The 19209-nt window shown below is 41.6% G+C and overlaps 1 protein-coding gene across 1 annotated transcript in view; it reads left to right on the top strand.

The window, feature by feature from the left end:
* The first annotated feature begins 5215 nt into the window (after nucleotides 1-5215).
* The window catches only part of FBXL7 (F-box and leucine rich repeat protein 7), a 340176-nt gene continuing 326182 nt past the window's right edge, over nucleotides 5216-19209 (top strand). The window contains exon 1 of the mRNA XM_054578316.1: nucleotides 5216-5574. Coding sequence (XP_054434291.1) covers nucleotides 5538-5574 — 37 coding nt within the window. The 5' untranslated portion in view covers nucleotides 5216-5537. The remainder of the gene's footprint in view (nucleotides 5575-19209) is intronic.

Genomic DNA, 19209 nt, shown 5'->3' with positions numbered 1-19209 from the left:
GCCGACTTACCATCCAGTTGAAGAAAAGAGACACAATGATTGGCTCCTGGAATTCTGGTTCCATTAAAGCCATCCTGGCAGCCTGTTCATCACCAGGCCAAATGCTCAACCTTGGTATCTCTACCCCTGGAGAAAAGGGGCCTAAGGTTTTATAAATGAAGGTGGCTTTTAAATTCAATATTTTAAAAATATATTACTAGAAAGGAATATATTCTCAGTACTCAAAGTGTGTGGACATAGTTATTAAAGTAGCTGAAAGGGCCCTGAGTTGGGCACTGATTTAGTCCCTGACAAACATCGATTTAAACTTAGATTTTTCTACTTTTTATGTTTTTATTTTTTACATCAGGTTCAGACAGGATAACGTAACTGGGAAATTACTTTACTGTAGCAATTGGCCAGTTCTTTTCATCAATGGGGTCTATTAATTCTGTTAATCCAAGATTCAAGGTTTTGGGTATGGACTGTTTTACCCAACTTTGCCTAAATCACTCCATGCTGAGTAGACACAGATGTAAATCTGATCAACACTTGGAACCACTTATCATTAAGATTTTTGACCTTTCAGGTGAATGTATATGTATGAAGAGAATGTGGGAGGCATTGTGACTGATAGTACAGAAAGGATATGTATAAATAGTCCTTCTGGTGAGAAAAAGGCTTCTTTTGTCAAATTCAACCTCTTATTTTGAAGTAATTGTAGATTCATTTGCACTTGTAAGAAATAACTCAAGGGGATCCCGTTTACCTTTGACCCAGCTTACCCCAATGGTAACAAGTAAAACCAGCAGCTGTCACACCAGAATACCGACATGGATCCAGGCAAGCTCCAGACACTTCCATCACCATGAAAATCCCTCATGATGCCTTTTAATAACCACACTCACTTCCATCTGGAACCCACCTTAACATGTGTAACCATGATTCTGTTCTCCATTTCTATCTTTCATCATTTCCAGAATTTGGGAACTTTTAAACCATTATGTATTCAAGTAGTTTTTTTTAGTTCTTCCTTTTTCTCCTCTCTTTCAGGGACTGTGATGACACAAATGTTAGATCTTTTATTATAGTCCCACATGTCTCTGAGGCTCTGTCACTTTTTTTTAGTCTATTTTCTCCTTGTTATTCAGCTTGGGTAATATCTGTTGTTCTATCTTCCAATCCACTGATTCTCTCCTCTGTCTCTTTTGTCCATTGTTCAGCCCATCCACTGCGCTCTTCTATTTCAGTTATTATAATTTTCAGTGCTGAAATTCCCATTTGGTTCTTTTTCATACCTTTTTTCTTTGCTGAGGCTTTCTGTTTTTACAAATTATTATTAATAACAGTTTTGTAATTGTTTGGTGAAGCATTTTTTGCCTCATGGCTACTTTAAAATCTTTGATAATTCTGAAATCCCCGACATCTTGGTCATCTTGGTTGTTGGCATCTGTTGATTGTCTTTTCTCATTTAGTTTGAAATCTTCCTGGATCTTGGTATGATGAGTGACTTTTTTTATTGAAACCTAAACATTTTCATATTATTTTATGAGACTGTGGGTCTTATTTAAAGCATGTATTTTAATTATGCCAACTTACAACTGCTAGGGACAAGTAGAAGTCCAGGTTTTCTGCTTTACATCTGCTGACATGGGAGGTGATAGGCTCCACCTTACTGCTGGTTCCCCACTTGGTCTCCATTGTTGCTGTGGTAAGGGTGTTTCTACGATCCTGACTGATATTAGGTTGGCCAAACAATTCATTTGTTTTTTTCCATAAGATGGCTCTAGTAACGCTTAGTTGTCTTTATCTTCATTTGGAACAATTTTGTTAGATTGTATTGTGACAACTATCATATCAGTATACATTTAAAAAAACATCAAAATTAGTGAATTTTTGTGTATCAATTTTAATATTGAAGGTGGGAAAAAATAAGCAACATTTTCAGCCTATTATGCTTTATTATGTGAAGAAAGGTAAAACCGCAACTGGAACGCAAAAAGATATTTGTGCAGTGTATGGGGAAGGTGCTAGAGCTGATGAATTATGTCAAAAGAGGTTTGCGAAGTTTCGTGCCAGAGATTTCTCTCTGGACAATGCTCCAAGGTCAGGTAGGCCAGTTGAAGTGAATAGTGATCAAATTGAAACTTTAATTGAGAACAATCAACATTCTACCATGTGGGAGATAGCCAACATACTCAAAATATCCAGATCATTAAAGTCACTGGTGAAAATGAAAAATGTGACTTTTATTTTATGGAATAAACTACTGCCTCTTCACTAGGCCTCCTCTGATGCCAGCCTAGCAGGGAGGGGGAGAGACACTTGCTTACTTTCCTATTGCCAGGGCAGGTGGGTTTGGAATTGGGTCAGGCTGATCATGGGCCCTCATTCGCCCAGAACGCTGGCCACAATGACCACAATTAGCAAGCTCCTACAGGAACCTGCAGTTAGAATTTGGATGAAACAATTTCCCAAAAGACAGGAACTGGTGCTCCCAGAACAAGAAGGAGAAGGTACTGGGTGGAGAAAAACAACAATTGCTTAATACATTATTATTCAGTTTTGGGATGACTTAGAATGTTTACTAATTATTGATCTCTCCAGGGACTGCAGCCTTTTACAAAGGGTAGAACGAGAAAGTGGAATAACATTCAAATCATTTAATGACTTTGTTCAACATTCATTCATTCTGCAAGTATTGAGTGACAACTGTGCTAAGAATTGTGCTAGATATTGGGAACACATTGGTGAAAAATATATCATCCTTTTCTCAAGAAGCTTGCAAATCTGTATTGAAAGTTGAAGGGTTAGGTTTGGAAGCTGGGTAAAAAGACTGGAATTTAATTAGTTAAAATCATCTATTTGTACAATATCTTAATACTAAAATTAAAACATCAATACACCTTTATTTTAAAAAGGAATAGTGTTTTTCTTTCTTTTTGCTTATCCATGCTTTTTACCCAAGCATTTACAGTGATTATGACAACATGTATTTATATTTTATAATCGGAAGTTCTAAGTTAAGTTCCCTTTTGTATTTTGTTTTAAACTAGAATTTTTAAAACTGGTTTGCCATTATCTCCTTTTATGGCAAGCAATTGAGTCTCGAAAATCTTAGCAGACTTTATTTTAAAATTTTTTTAACTTTACTTTTATTGTTGCCACTATTACAGATGCTCCCTTATTTGCACACTACAGACTTTAATTTCAAAGGTGATAAATTTAGTTATTCACTACAATTTCCTTTTCACCATTAGCTTTGCTTTGATATTAGAGATCCTGGAAGATGACTCAACCCTCCCCAAAAGGAAACAGCAACCCCAAGATGGATAATGCCGAGGTCAAGAAAGGTGGTGGAGTTGGAAGGAGAGGGTCTGAGAACCTCAGTCCATCAGACATTAACCAACTGAGTGACTCTTTATACAGTTTGAGCCTGTTTTTTCTCCTGCCAGTTTCCTGATTCGTAGACCACCAACCAAAAGCATCAGGGAGATAATATACAAATGAGCAAGCAGTCAACACTACCCCAAATGTCAAGGTGAGTTCCATTGTCCACTGCTCCATGAGGGGCTGCTCAACTGAGTAAGCCTCCTTAAATGGTGACAGAAAATCACAAGGATCAGATGAGTGGAAACCCCCTTTGGATGAAGATAATGTAGACATTGTCTCATTCCTAGTTTGGGTTTACACTTTCAGGTGGAATCTTTGAGAACTCATTTATCTCTCCCAAATTTGTGACACTTGTATCTCCTATTTAGGGCCCATACCACAAGATTTTAATTTAAGCACATATTGTTGGTCAGACAGTGAATTAGATTTTAGATATGAAAAGATAAATTACAATTCAGTTCTTAATCTCTTTGTACTGGCACGGGTTGAAATGTTAGCAGTGCAACACAAAATTATTTCATCCTGTCCTTGACAATGGTAAATTTTTTTATTTTTTTATTTTAATATATGACTTACCCTGCACAAGAAATCTTGGTTTAAATTTTTGATACATGATGTTTTATCTTGAAACTCGCACCAATTAAAGGAAGTTATACAAATAGAATCTGTAGGAAGTCAAACACGACCAATCTCCGCATATGATTGCAAGCCTTTTAAGAAACAATTAATTACAAAAATCCTGGTTCTGCATGCAGTTATTATATATGCTTATATATTATATACGTATAAGTATCATTCTATATGTTTAATTCAAAACATCTAACACCTCTAAGGAGAAACTGCTGTGTGCTTGCCTCAATACAAAGATATTTGCCCTGGGAATGTCTGGATCTTTACTAAGATGTAATGTTATAAAATTCTAAGTATTTACATGGAAAGGAAATAAAACATTAAGAAGAATTTTCTTTTTCCATTTAACGGAGGGAACACCACAGGGCCATTTTAAGGCTCTAGAAGTACCATATAAATCTCCAAAAGAGGTAGTAATGTATTAAACAAAGGGTACACCACAAGAAAAAAAAATCATACAACCAGGGAGAAAATACACTTCCTGGCTGGGAAGCTCTTAAAAGTTCTGAGCCAGGAAACCTCCCGCACCAGGGCGGGGAAAGTCTCCAGAGATTCTCTGCTAATTTCCCCTCAAGTTTTCCCTCCCTCTCTCCTCCATTCTCCGCCTCGGTTCCCAAACATGGGACCACAAGAGAATGCCAGTATATATACCTGAAATTCCCAGACACAATGAGACTCTGAGGCATGTTTATTTTAAACGCCCCCACACCTAAACTAGGCCATATTTGCAGGCAAAGCCAAGGGATTTCAAACGACGCCTGGAAGCTCATCTTACAAATTGGGGGCCAAGCCCGTAAAAGAACAATAGTAAAATGCAGCCAAGAGCACGTTCCTTCGCTCAGAGTGGTTCGCGGGTGGCGCGAGGGCCTGCGCGGAGGCTGGGGCCGGGAGCCAGAGCCCCGAAAAGGAGCGCTGCCCCTTTAAAAGGCCGCGCATCACCGGGCCGGCCTTCCTCCCCGGGGCTCCAGCTGTGATTGACGCTGGGAGGCGAGAGGAGGCGCCTGGCGCTAACAAAAGTCCGGCCCGCGGGCGAGCTGCGCCGGGCCGCTAGTCTCTGCTCTGTCGGGACACCCGCAACAAGTGGCCGCCGCGCCCATCCCCGGGGAAGCCGCGGGCGCGCAAGGGCGCCGGGAAGAGGTGGCCGAGCCGGGGAGTCCCGGCCACCCGCGCGGCTCAGCGCCCACCGCAGGGGGATCGGGGCGGGCGGATGGGGACCCGGCGGCGGCGGCGCGGCGAGCCTCTGGGCGGCCCCGGGGCGCGGGCTCTCCGCGGCACTGCGCCCGCCGGCCGTGAACGCGGATTCTGAGAGCGGTGGCTGCCCCCAACCTCACCCGGAGCCATCGGGGGTGCCAGGAGGGAACCGAGCACCCCCTCCCACCGGAGTGCAGGGGACGCTCCCGGCTGGACATCGTCCCTCGAGCGTGGGGTATGCAAAGCTAACGGTCCCGTCGGGCAGGCTTTCCTCGGGCGGAGCGCGCAGCGGTGCGCCCCAGCTATGGAGTGTCCCAAGAGACGGCGGGCATGACGGCAGCAGGATGGGCGCGAACAATGGCAAACAGTACGGCAGTGAGGGTGAGTGGGCCGCCAGTCCTCACATTCCGGGATCGCGCCCCCCTCCCTTCCCCTCGCCCTCCGGTCTGGAGAGGAAGGTTCTTGCCCGCTGCGGTGGCGCACACCCATTTGGCAAGCTGTCCGGGCCGTCACCTCCCCTCTGGCACTGAGTGCTCAGGCGCTCCGAGGATGCTTTCCCACCTTGGGGGACCCTTTAAGCAACTTCCCAGGTTGTCCTTGGGACGGTTCAAGTTGCACTGCTGCTGTGTTTCTGAACGCATGTGCCTCAACTTTCCCACCCTGGGCATCTGGGCTTTAGGATGATGGTTTGGCAGATGGCGGAAGACGTTTTTCCAGAATAACAGTGAAAACTTTCTCAGGCCTTTGTGCTCCAGTCCCCTGTGCTCTCCTGTAGCAGGAAAAACTTCTGGAAGAAGTAGTTAAGTTTCCATTCTCTCTGCCCGCTGCCCCTGGGCTGACAGCTCCATGAAACTGACCATCTATGGGCCCCACGAGGGAGCAGTGGCTGGGGGCTTTGTCTGGGCTCTCACGGGGCTAACGACGGGCAAAGGACCATCTGTTCCATGGGGCTGGAAATTGCACAGAAATATTGCCTGTCAAGTGGGAACTTGGAAGTTGGAGAAACTTTAAACTCCACCTCCTCCTAAAAGGATGATGGATGTGTGGGTTGGCTTCCCCCTCGCCCCTCCTCCCCCTCTTTGCATGAAACCTTAGTGTTGTCACCCCATTGATTAACAGCACGCCCCTGATATGCATATGGCAAAGGCATTTTCGTAGTTCAAAAGTTAGGAAGGTTGGTCTCTCGTGAACTTGGCTGGAGGGGCGTGGAAGAGACAGGGTCGGTTTTACAGCCCGCCCCCAGAGGACAGGCGGTTACAAACCGGGTCCAGCGCCTGCAGACGGGTAGGAATGCAGAATGGCTATTCAGCATGTGGTGTTTGGGAAACTCCTATCATCCTACTCAAAACTTTGAGCTGTGGCCACAGAATGTGGATGCCTCTCTCCTTGTTTGCGGCTGTGCTCGTCCTCAGCAGCTTTGTGAAATTAGAGCAGGAACCGATCCTAAAAAACCATATCCACAGAACCTTTTGTTTAAATCATTCTCTCCCAGAACATCATGTTTTGAATTCCACATGTATGTGATATACATATATTTCCTTATTCTGGGCAGTGATGGGAGAGAGGGGTGTGTGTGTGTGTGTGTGTGTGATGATTGTCATTTTTAAAAAGCTAAAATGTTGTCTTTTTAGATAGCAAATGTGAAAGTATGCCAGAAAAGATTATGGGAGAATCTTAGTCACTCCCGCAAACTTCTTGGAATTCGTGTTTTAAAAATTTGTTGAAAAATGGAAGAGTAAGCCTTCCTACTCTGAGTTATTAAAAAGCTTTCAGGGATTGAAGTGTGTGCTTGACAATTCCGGGTGTGCCTACCTCTTGTCCCTTGAATACTGTGTGGGGAAAGGACACCCTTGGAAGTGCGCAGAGCTGGTGCTCTGTGTTCCTGAACAAACCCCCTGCACACTCCCCCCTAATCCTCTGCAACTTGTTCTTATATCCCAGCGTTCTCGTATTGTACAGTGTGTGGTGTATGACGACTTCCTGTCTGAACAGTGGAGTTTTCAACCCTTGGGAGAGAAAAGGAGAGACAGAGAACTAATGTTCTCCAGCTGTTATCCGTAAATGCTACCTCTGCATTTTCACTTCAACTGAAGCGAACTTTTACTGGGATCAGATTGAGATACACTGTGGACGTTTTATAGGAAAAACCTCTTGGGCTCAGCTGACTCAAGGGGACCAATAGGAAGGTTGGGGAGATTAACAAAGTTTTGGCTGGAGAGGACATATTGTGCTTAGTTTGCATCAACTCTCTTCAAATGCATGGGGACTCCTCTGATTGATAGGCAAAGATAGAGAAATAGGAGTGACAAACTTAAAGACAAATCTTTTCTCTCCCAGCTACACTGGGGTCTCTCCTAAATAAGGTTAGGACACATGTGAGTGGGTATGGTCAATTTTGTTACACTGTGTTAATGGAAGGTAAAATCTCTGCAGATTTTCCTGTTGGGATTGGCTGTGTCATTGCTGTCTTATTGATCTAAAATGTTGAATCTCAAAGCAAGTGAAAGCAACCCCTAGACATAGTATCTCTGTTATCACAGGAGGCAGAATTAAGTTTTAGTAGATTTAGTGCAATGTAGGCAGGGTATATTTCAAACCTAAAGGGGAAATTATCAATAAATGTATATCCATAAGGATGCAGTGAGATGTACCAGCATTAAAAATCTGCAATTTTATTATAATTTACAGCTGACACCACAATGTAAATGTGAACCCCCTTAAATTTTACCAAAAGTGTTGTTATTCGAATGTTTAAAACTTCAGCATTTCCTATGTAACCTTGCTCCTGGAAAACATCTCTTTTTAAATTAAAACAACAAAAATTTTACTCTCAGACTTACCTGAGCAGGTGAAATGGGGCAGACTTGCTACCCAGGGTAACCCAGTGGCCTCGGCACCACTTGGGACCTGTCAGAAGTGCAGAATCTTGGGTCCCTCCTGAAACTACTGAATCATTTATCACATGCACTTTGGAGTTTGGGGAAATTCGTGCGTAGAGAGCAGCGCGTCGACTTGGGAGCCTGGAAATTTGATTCCAGCTTCAAGTCAGCTACTGTGACCTTGCTCAGTTCCCTGACACCTTGGAGTCTTCTCTAGAGTGAGGAGAGAAATTCCTTTTTGGCCTGATTTGTCATGATCTAATCCTTGAGCATGTAGTCATTCATTTTATTTTACTCTTAAGGGACAATTTATGGGAGGAGATTAGTCCTGTGGGGAGACATGTTATAGTAAATAGGAAAGTTAAGTCACTGATTGCCAGAAAATCAGTAAATGCCCCTGTAGCTTTGGTTATTCTGTTTACCCCTCGCCTCTATCTTCCTCACTCATTCTCACCTCTGTCCCTCGCTTAATCAGTTATGAAACCCCTGCTTTTCTACCTGTAAATCAATAGGAAGTGTTTCCAAAGTGTTTTGTTTTCCTAAATACTTAGTGAACATTTAGGTTAATGATTTAAAGTTTGCAACTTTTCAGCAAACTAGGATTTTGCTCCAGGAAAAAGTTACCTTAACATTCCTGATCATTAGCTTTGTAGAGTATGTTGAAGCAAATTTTTTAACAGAGGGCTGCTTTTTTTTTTTTTTTTTGCTTTATCTTTTTTCAGAAAGTGTGAGTTTCAGCCCCTGTTAAGCCAAATAAACTAATCTCTCCCTTCAAGTAGGAAGAGAGGAGCTGCCTTCCCTGCCTTTTAAGGTTTCTGAGCCTCACCCTCACTTACTCATTGGTTTCATTGTTATGTTTATTCTATTCTAGCAGGTCTGAGCCGGTGTACTTACACTGTTAACAGCTCCTTTGCAAAATCCATGTGTTACTGAATTGCAGCTGAAGAGGCCACAGTGATGGGCTTTGACCCTTGGTAGCTCTGCTTCTCTCTCAAGAGCCTTGGGTCCCCTTTCACAATCACAGATCTGCAATGCCAGATATGAGGAGAGCCAGTTGCCTGAGTGCATAACTCATCACAAATCTATCACCACCTTGGGAAACATATCTTGAAATAATAACAATGATGGCAGCTAGCATTTATTAAAAGCTTACTATATCCAAGCATGATTCTAACCCTTGTCACGCACTGACTCACGTAATCCACGTGAGGATCCCACAGGGCAGGCACTCCTAAGGGCCCCATTTGACAGATGGGGAGACACTGCTGCAGAGGGGATGGTCATTTCCCAGGGTCCTACAGCTAAGTGTAGGTGCAGTTGGGACTCAGGGCCAAGTCAATCTAAGCCCAGAGTCCTTTATTCATTCATCTAATACATGCTGATATATTTCCTATTATGTCCTGGGAATTCTTCTAGATTCTTGGGATATACTAGTAAACAGATAAAGATCCTGTTCTCTTCAGTCATATCTGTGTGTGTGTGTGTGTGTGTGTGTGTGTGTGTGTGTGTGTGTGTAGGAAGGGGAAGTAAAATGTTAATCATCTTAACAATAACCCACAACCTTCAGACCAACTCAGGAAGTAAAATGATTAACGTGTGCATGCGCGCACATACACACAGAATAACTCAGTAAACCATGTGATACATTCCAAGTGGCAACATTTTCTGAATAAAAAAATCAAGTGAAGATTTTTGGGAGTCGGGAGGAAAAGGGTTTTGCGATTTTAATTCAATCGGTCATCATAGGCCTTATTGAAAAGTTGACATGCAGACTAAGACTTAATGGATTTGAAGGACTGATTTTTATGGATCTGGGGAGCCTGGTAGCTGTTATTGTCAGCCACTGTGTTATACCAAGGTGAACACACTTTATGCTGGAGGGCATAAATCATCATTTTATGCAAGGGCAGTATCATCAGCCTTCTATAGTCAACTGCAATGGGACAAGGTCAGTCTGGCCACTGGGTGTGTTTGTGTATTTGCCTAGAGCCTTTGCAAATATGTTTTATCCAATTATATGAGATATATTGTTACTGCTTTTGGGGAGCGGGAAGAGGGGGACTAGGGCAAGCTCTTCTTGCTGTGATGGGTAGATGTTGTTTGATTTACTGTTGATACCTCCAAAGGTCTCTGTAATTCTTATCTAGAAGTATGTCTTTGTCTCTTGTCTTCAATAAATAATTTTATTCTGATGAAAAGTAGAAGATAAGTGATACTGATTCCACTGTTCCGTTCAAATCAAAGCACTGGTGTGGCTAACGATACCATCTCTGGTCTGACAATGAAAAGATATTTTCAGAGATTTGAGGAATCCTTTTGCACGTTTAAAACAAGAGAAAGAAAAGAGGTAATTTTTCCTTCCCATTGGGGATTAACTCACAGAAACTTTGTTTTCACTTCTTCTGCCCTTTGAAACAGAGTAAACTCTGGCTTGAGTTTGAGTAATTGAGAATCACTTTTGCCCTTACCTGTTAGTGTCTTAAAAACAGCCTAAAGAACTTTGCTTGGCTGATTGACTGTTTAACTTTCCAGATATCATGCATCTTAAGATGGCATTGGGATGTATTGAAATAACATGATGGCATCTTGAATAAAATCTACAGTGAATAAATTCTGTGTCTCCTGAAGAAGGGAATAAATGGAAATTACAAACTTAATAACATTAAAAATAATGCTTCAAGAGCTGTCATGATGCAAATAAAATTTCGGAGTGCTGAGCAAAGACCAGTGTGAGTTACTAGAAGGTGGATTTGGCCCAATCTGAGGAAGAGCTGCTGCTGAGAGCTGTCCCCAGCTGAGGTGGGCCGCCCAGGAAGGCAGTGAGTCCCCCTGCATGGGAAGGCAGCGATCATGGGGAAGGATGTTGTGCCAGAGATTTCTGCGTTGAGTAAGGGGTCTGCCATAGAACCCTACACCAGGTTTCCTAGCAGACATTCTGTCATGTGCGACCATGGTATGTTTGATAATGTGGTATTATTTCATTCTAAGTTGTACTGCTACTTTTCCTCCCTCAAATACTTCTCTAGCATTTTAATTGTTAAAAGTACTTCCTTAACACACTTTCTTTGGATTAATTTATTCTCTCCTTTCTCTCTATATTTATATTCATCTAGATATATTTAGGTAGTGGCTGGAAAATCTGCTGATTTTATTTATTTCCCTGCTTTCTGCAGGACATAACCTCCCGCACCAAAAATTGGGTTTGATAAATGGCTTCTATTTTCAGTGCAGTAATGGATATAGACTCTAACTATAGTGTTACTGTAATTTTCATTATTGCCCTAAAACAAGTAGCTCTACTAAATTTGAAGCAAGACCCTTAATTGTGTTTATGGTCCATGTCTTAAATAAATGTTTCAACTTTGTATACAAGACTTTTATTTGGTATTATTGGTTAGTGCTATTTGAGCAGAAGCCACACATTGACTGGGACCAAAAAGAGTGATACACTTTTGTTCAGCATTTCTGCTGTGAGTGAGCCAGAGCAGCACTTGGTAATGAAGTCCATGTCAGCTGAACTTCCCAGAATGTAGCTATATTTTATGTTGTGGTTATAGAAATTTAGACTTCCTTTATTTGCTCACTGCATTAAATCTCAAGGTAGAATAAGACTTGCTCTAAAAGTTTAGTGTCTAACTGAGAAGCCAGGCAGGGAGGCCAGCGATTTCAGAACATAGATGATTATTACTCACTCACAGGAGGAGCCCACTTCTGCAATGCGCTTAGTGTGGCTGTAAGTGAAAAGCGGGGAGTGTATGTAAGAATAGAGCTACTCTCTAAATAATGGCAGCACTGGGCGCTGTCTGCAATTCCCAGAATACCTAAAGGATGCACGTGTGTTCTAACACAATAACCATAACAAAACAGGTAAATTGGAGGAAGAGGAGCTTCTACATCTGGGGAAAATGAAACATTTCGTTAAGAGACTTTCTCTAATTGTTCCCTCAAATCTTCATGTTCTGTTTTTCATGTGGTTTACTTCATGGAAAGTGATTTCTATGGGTCCTGTATGTGAGACCTTGGAAAGCCCCAGAGGATGGGTAGGGATACCTGACCAGCCTGGCTTCTTCCCACGCTTGCTTGCTACACTTCACCAAGGAAGCCTGTGGGCAAACACTTTCAAAATATGCTACCTCATACCCCAAAGACGACAGCTTTCAGAGTATGGACATGAATGATCATTAATCATCTCTGAATTTCCTCCTTAATGACATACAAACACATGGTCAACATTTTCCCTGTTCCATGGTTGAAGGGGCGGAGACTGTAAACCGGTACTAGCTTGTGCATTAGGTGTGCTCATTCTATCAATTCCTATTTAAATTCTAAACCACTGCTGAAATGAAAAAAACAGTTCTTAACATTATGTGAACTCATAACTTTAGAAGCCCTGAACAATGAGTAGAAATGCTATTAAAATATATATTTTTTGTTTTCCACTCTCTCTGTGGTGAATTCCTTTCCTGCACTTTTTCTCCCCAAGCAGATGTAGTAGTGAAAAGAGAATAAACATTTCTGGAGAAAAATCTTAGGAACTTAACGCTTATAGATTGACCTTCCGGCTGGAAGGAACCCACTTTTTGGCAAGCTGGAGTCAGGAAAAGGCTACTTACATGTGCAGTTGAACCTTTTGGCCCCACAGAGTACTTGAGTCAAATTAGAGGAGCATCTGGGTTCAATTGATGACTGAGGCCAGGTCTTACAGGTTCCAGCTGTCAGAGGGAGCTCCGGCCTCAGGAGGAAGAAGTCTGCCACTGAGAATGGAGCGGAAGGAAGAACAGGAGGACAAAGAGAGGGAAGAAGGGAAAAAATTCAGTGGATGGGAGTTAGGGCATTGATTGCCTTCAAATGTAAAGAGCAGCCTCAATGTTGTACCCACCTCTTTTTTCTTAAAATCATCTTATCTCTCAGAACAAAGAGGATTAATAATAGATATTTGGCCAGCACGGCTATTGCCCAATTAATCACATTAACAATAGTAGTTAACAATTGCTGAGCAATTATGAGGTGCCTCTTCCTCCTCTGAGCACATTCACACATGTGTGGCCCGTGGCAGCCAGGGAAGTGGGCTCTGATGACCCCATTATTATTTTTCTTTCTTTTTTAAAACTAGTTGTATTTTATTGATTATGCTATTACAGTTTGCTGATTTTTTTCTCCCTTGCCCCCCCCCCCCCGCAGCACCCCTCACTCCCTCAGGCAATCCCCCCCACCATTGTTAATGTCCATGAGTCATGAGTGTAAGTTCTTGGGCTACTCCATTTCCTATGCTTTACTTTTCTGTAACTACCTAATTGTACTTCTTAATCCCCTCACCTCTTCACCCATCCCCCCCCACCCCCAATCTGGCAATCATCAAAACGGTCTCAGTTTCCATAATTCTGTCTCTATTCTTCTGGTTTGCTTAATTTGTTTTTTAGATTCAATTGTTGATAGATATGTATTTTTTACCATTTTATTGCTCATAGTTTTGATCTTCTTTCTCTTAAATAATCCCTTTAACATTTCATATATTAATGGTTTGGTGATGATGAATTCCTTTAGTGTTTTCTTGTCTGGGAAGCTCTTTATTTGCACTTAGATTCTAAATGATACCTTTGCTGGGTGGCGCAATCTTGGCTGTAGGTCCCTGCTATTCATGACTTTGAATGTGTCTTGCCAGTCCTTTCAAGCCTGCAAAGTTTCTTTTGAGAAATTTGCAACAGTCTTATGGGAACTCCCTTGTAGATAACTAACTTCTTTTCTCTTGCTGCTTCTAAGATTCTCTCTTTATCTTTAACCTTTGGCATTTTAATTATGATGTGTCTTAGAGGAGCTCTTTGCATCCATGTTATCTGGGACTCTCTGTGCTTCCTGGACATGTATGTCTATTTCCTTCACCAAATTGGGGAACTTTTCTTTCATGATTTTTTCAAATAGATTTCCAATTTCTTGCTCTTTCTCTTCTCCTTCTGGCACCCATGTGATACAAATGTTGGACCTCTTGAAGTTTTCACAGAGGCTGCTTACACTATCCTCTTTTCTTTTTTTTTAAATTCTTTCTTCTTCTTGTTCTGCGTGGTTGTTTTTTGCTTCCTCATATTCCAAATCATTGATTTGATTTTCAGCTTCATCCACTCTACAGTTGTTTCCCTGTAAATTGTTCTTTATCTCAATTAGTGAATTCTTCGTTTCTGACTGGATCTTTTTTTATGCTGCTGAGGTCCTCACTAAATCTCTTGAGCATCCTTATAACCAGTGTTTTGAACTTTACACCTGATAGATTGTTATCTCCATTTCATTTAGCTCTTTTTCTGGAGTTTTGATCTGTTCTTTCATTTGGGCCATGTTTCTTTGTCTCCTCATTTTTGCAGCCTCCCTATGTTTGGTTCTACGTATTAGATAGAGCTTCTTTGACTCTGTGTCTTGGTGGTGTGGCCTAATGTAGTAGGTGTCCTGTAGGGTCCAGTGGCACAGCCTTCCTGATCACCCAAGATGGGTACTCGAGGTGCACCGTTCATGTGGGCTGACTACACTCTCCTCTTGTAGTTGAGCCTTGTTTGCTGTCGGCAGATCAATGGAAGAGATTTTCCCAGGCCAGTAAGCTGCAAGGATTGGCTGTGACCACTTAATACCAACTGCCGCCCTCCATGGAGGATCAGCTTTGCAGGAGCAGGGTGCTGGTTCTCCAATGTGATCTGTAGCTGTCCACTGGATGTGCTGGCCCTGGGGTTTCCCGGGTGGTGCAGACCAAGATCAGCCACCACCTGTGTTTTGCCTGTGGCCACCCTGTCTGAACTATGAAACAACCTGAGATGGCTGCTACTTGTGCTGGGCTTGGAGATTCCCAAGTGAAGCCAAGCTCTGAATCTAGGCTGGCTGCTGCTAATACCAGGCCTGGGGCTCACTGAGGCCAGCTGTTGCCTGTTTGAGAAGATAGAGGAAATTGTGAAGCATGAGCCAAGACCATCCATTCATATAGAAAAGCAGCTTGGGTGGGCCCATAAATTGGGTGGGGCAGAGTCTCTGGGGTTCTCCGAGGTGGGTCAGGTAGTGTTAGCCAGGTTGACGTAGTCACACATATGACACCACCTTGCCAGCTCTGTCGGGGGAGGGTTTAGAAAAGGGACAATGGTCACTGCTCACCTTGATGCCAGACACTTCTGTTCCTCCCTTTATGCCACTGGTGCCCTTCGAGCTGCTACCCCAGTGCAGGATCTCAGAGGGAGTGAGCCTAAGTAGGTGAGTCTGTGTGTGGGTTCTTTAAGAAGGACTGCTTGGGGCTCTAGAAGTTTCTTCCACCGAATTAATCGCTACTGATTTTTGCAGCCAGAAGTTGTGGGGACTTGTCTTCCTGGCACTGGAACCCTGGGCTGGGGGGCCTGGTAGGGGACTGGGACTCCTTGTTCCCGAGATATCCCTGCTGAATTTTTATCTTCCATATGTGGGTAAGCAGCCAGACCATTCTGCATCTACACGCCTCTTACCAGTCTGGATGGATGTGGTTTCTTTAATCCCATAGTTGTCTGACTTCTGTTCAACTCAATTTCTGATAGTTCTGAGTGAACATTGTTCTACACTCTACTTGTAATTTTGATGGGGTTGTGTGAAGGGGTGAGCCATGTCTGCCTATGCTGACATCTTGACTGGAAGTTGATCTCATTTTAAAGATGTCAGCGTGGCAGCATAGAGACAGCCTAACCCCTGCTCAGGGCACATAGCTGGTGGGTGGCCCAGTCATGCCTGAAATCCCTGTGGCCATGCTAGAGTCTGTGCCCCCTCCACTGGGCCCATGACCCTCTCCACCTTTTGGCTTTTGCAGCCAAAATTCTCTCCAGTCCTTGTTTTGTTTCCTTCAAGAACTTGCAGTGATAGAGAAGTAGCCAAACAAACAAACAAAATTTGTGGATTAAGTGACCAAAGTGACATCTTGTGAAGGAAACTTTTAATTCCCGTTACCTGGTTCTCCCACAGACAAATTAACTGCTCATTAGGCAACAATCTGCTAACAAATTGGCAGGCTATCTGATGTGTCTAATAACTTTAGTACATAAAATAATTAGCATGAATTTTAGAGTCTACAGAGCACAAAGTAGAACTGAGAGGCTCTCCTTCCAATTCTCTAGAGGGTTATGAACTTTTAATTATATTTGTTCTGGGGCAGCCTTGGTACCTGCCCACATCAGAGCCAGTGGAGGATAGAGAAAAGTGCACCCATTTTCTTCCTTCAGTAAATAGTTTATAATTCCTATCTTATATTTCCTTCTGGTTTCAAATCTAAATCTATGGATTTGAGACAGCTGTTACTCTGTAGAATTATTCCAACATCTACTTGAGAATTTGCTCTTTTCTTTGGCCTGCCCCTGGGAGACTTCTTCATGGCTTTTGTCCATGAAATTGCTTGGGAAACTATGAAGCATTTCAGAAATTAATCTCATTTATCATCACAGGGACTGTGGGAAGGGGACAGCATTGTCCCCAGTTTAAAGGTGAGGAAGCTGGGGCCTTGGAAGATTAACTGACTTGCCTTGATTTTCTAGTGAAGATTAGATGAGGTCATTCTGATTCTAAATTTAGTACACTTTCCATGATGCCATCGCTCTTCTTTAAGTGCTATAAGAAAACTAGAATATAATCATGTTAGAGAATTATCACCAGGTATTCTTGAGTATTTTAAGCTGTTTATAGCCCAGGAAGAAAGTGGGAGTCTGCAAGCATATTTCCTTTAGTTGCTTTTGCATCTCTCCTTGAAGCAGTGGTCACCTCAGGCCGCAGAGCTATGCCATGGCACGGGGCAGCAGCTGCACGGTGATAAATGTGTTATAATGAGACTGAAGAGTGAATTATTGTTACATAAATGTTCATGACAAAATGACATTGTTCATTAGAGTGCACTTGCTAGCCCAGAAACTCAGCTGGGGCATTGAGGGGGTGTTTCGGTCCTCTGAAAAACCTCCACTAGCAATGATAGTTATTTTAGTGCTGGGAAAATCAAAGGATCAACTCTAAAATTGGAACCCTCAGCATCATTGGAGTCCTGATTCTCTTCAGTTTTCTTGTGTCCTTCGCTGTTGAGTAACCACATTTCTCAGAGGTCTTTAGAAAGGTCTATGTCCTGGGGCCAAGCCCTTTAGGATGAGTTGATATCAAAAGTCATTAAGGTTCCTCCATGCCGTTGCCAAGGGTAAGAGTTCCTTCTTTCTTACAGGCATGTGGTATTCCATTGTGTAAATGTACCACAGCTTTTTTATTCACTTATTTACTGATGGGCACTTGGGCTGTTTCCAGATCTTGGCTATTGCAAATAATGCTGCTATTATGTGGAATTTAATGGACAAAACAAACTGTTTGATCAAAATAAAATGAGAGGCATCGATGCATGGAACAGACTGTTAGATATCAGGGTGAGAGGAGTGAGGGGCACTGGTAGAGATTAGTCAGTGAGCATATAGGCATAGCTCATGGATAAACAATGCGGTAAAGGCCTGGCCCTGGGGCTGGGTACAGAGGGGCAAAGGGAGAAATGGGGTATACCTGTAATAGTGTCAACAATGAAAAAAAGTCATTGAGTTTCTATCATGGTTGTGATAGAAACCTATCTTGTTCATTTAGTCTTTAATCACCTTACTTTTTATTCACTATCTTGTATTTTAATATCTAATTTTTCTATTTTCTGTTTTTTGATATTTATTCATTGCTCATCCTACCACATGCTCACCCTGACATAAATATAACCCAGTTCCTATAGTAAGGTCCTCAATATATTTTTTGTTAAACAATTAAATGAAGAGAAATCTGAAGTCATAATCTTTATTGGTCTAAAAAAATCTTATGAAAGTCCCATCGTGTTTTCAGTGAACTTTTCTTTTAGACTTTGACATTTTACTCTTTAAAAAATGTTTTTCTGGACATGTTTTCTTCTGAGGATATTCTAACTTGGACTGTTATTGTTAATATTGTGGTTCCACCCTCTTATGGATGAAAATAGTTTAACTTGTGTATTTAAGGAGAACTACAATATGTACTTATAGCATTGCTGAAGACTTTCCAGCCTCACTGATTTACGGGACAGTCAACTGTTTTCAATGATTACTATTGAATAGAATGCTACTGTGTATTTTATATTGAAAATCATAGTGTTCAGTAATATTTGTTTAATTGATTGAAAGTTGTGTTTATATGACAGTTTAAGTAAATCATTAATAGAGAAAACATTTAAAATTTGATATTTTAGTTAATTAATCATTTCTTTCATTCTGTGTTCTCTTTCTGGGATAAGAGATCATAGGATTACCAATCCTTTTAAATTCATGTGTTGAACTACTTTATCGCATTCTCTTTTTTTCTTTTCTGTTATATAAAATATAAAAATTATTGTATGTGTCTGGTATGCTTGGAATGATTTCTGGTAGAGCTTCTGTTTCTGACTTCCCACATTACTAAAATCAGAAAAGAAAAACATTATTGAGCTGTAGGGTGTGTGCATGTGTAATGTACATGAGACTGTATTTAACTAAACCTTTGTTATAAATTAAGCAAAGTCTATTTTTTAGACTTTGTTAGAGAATTGAAATGTTCTATTTTTTGTAAATGGAGAGAAATATATATCCTGCATCTATTTTTTGTAAATGGAGAGAAATATATATCCTATAATGAATTTAAGAAATCCATTTAAAGTTAAAATGTCATTTGTTTCTTTAGTAATTTGGTATCTGTTAGAGGAACAGTTTCAGACAAAGGGTCACTGTAAGAATCAAGCAAAAGAAGCAGCACAGAGTCCAACACATGAGCTTTTTTGAGCTGGAACTTAGGATAGAGGTGACTGTACTTTATGAACAAAGGACTAGTAATGGTTCCACAACATGATATCCATCCACTTGGAACTGTAGCTTTTAGTTTGTTTACTTGAACTTGTGTTCAGCTCAGATGAATAGCTATTACAATATCTCATTGGTGGGGATTCCATTCTCCGTGATACTGAGCCTGCAGACATGTGTTTTAAAGTGCTAGAGTATAAATTCACATGTATAGGTCACATTTCTATGATCATTTTTGGTTTTGGGTTTTTTATCTCAAGGACCGGCAGCTACTGTGTTGGTTGGAAAGATGTATGTAACCGTATTTGGACAATATTATGCATACTACTATGAAAGTAAAT

This window comes from Pteronotus mesoamericanus, unplaced genomic scaffold (genome assembly GCF_021234165.1).
Source record: "Pteronotus mesoamericanus isolate MK-2021 breed Mesoamerican mustached bat unplaced genomic scaffold, CSHL_Meso_final contig_50, whole genome shotgun sequence".
NCBI lineage: Eukaryota > Metazoa > Chordata > Mammalia > Chiroptera > Mormoopidae > Pteronotus > Pteronotus mesoamericanus.
Note: the sequence above shows the minus strand (reverse complement) of the source record. Positions and strands in the feature narration are given on the sequence as shown.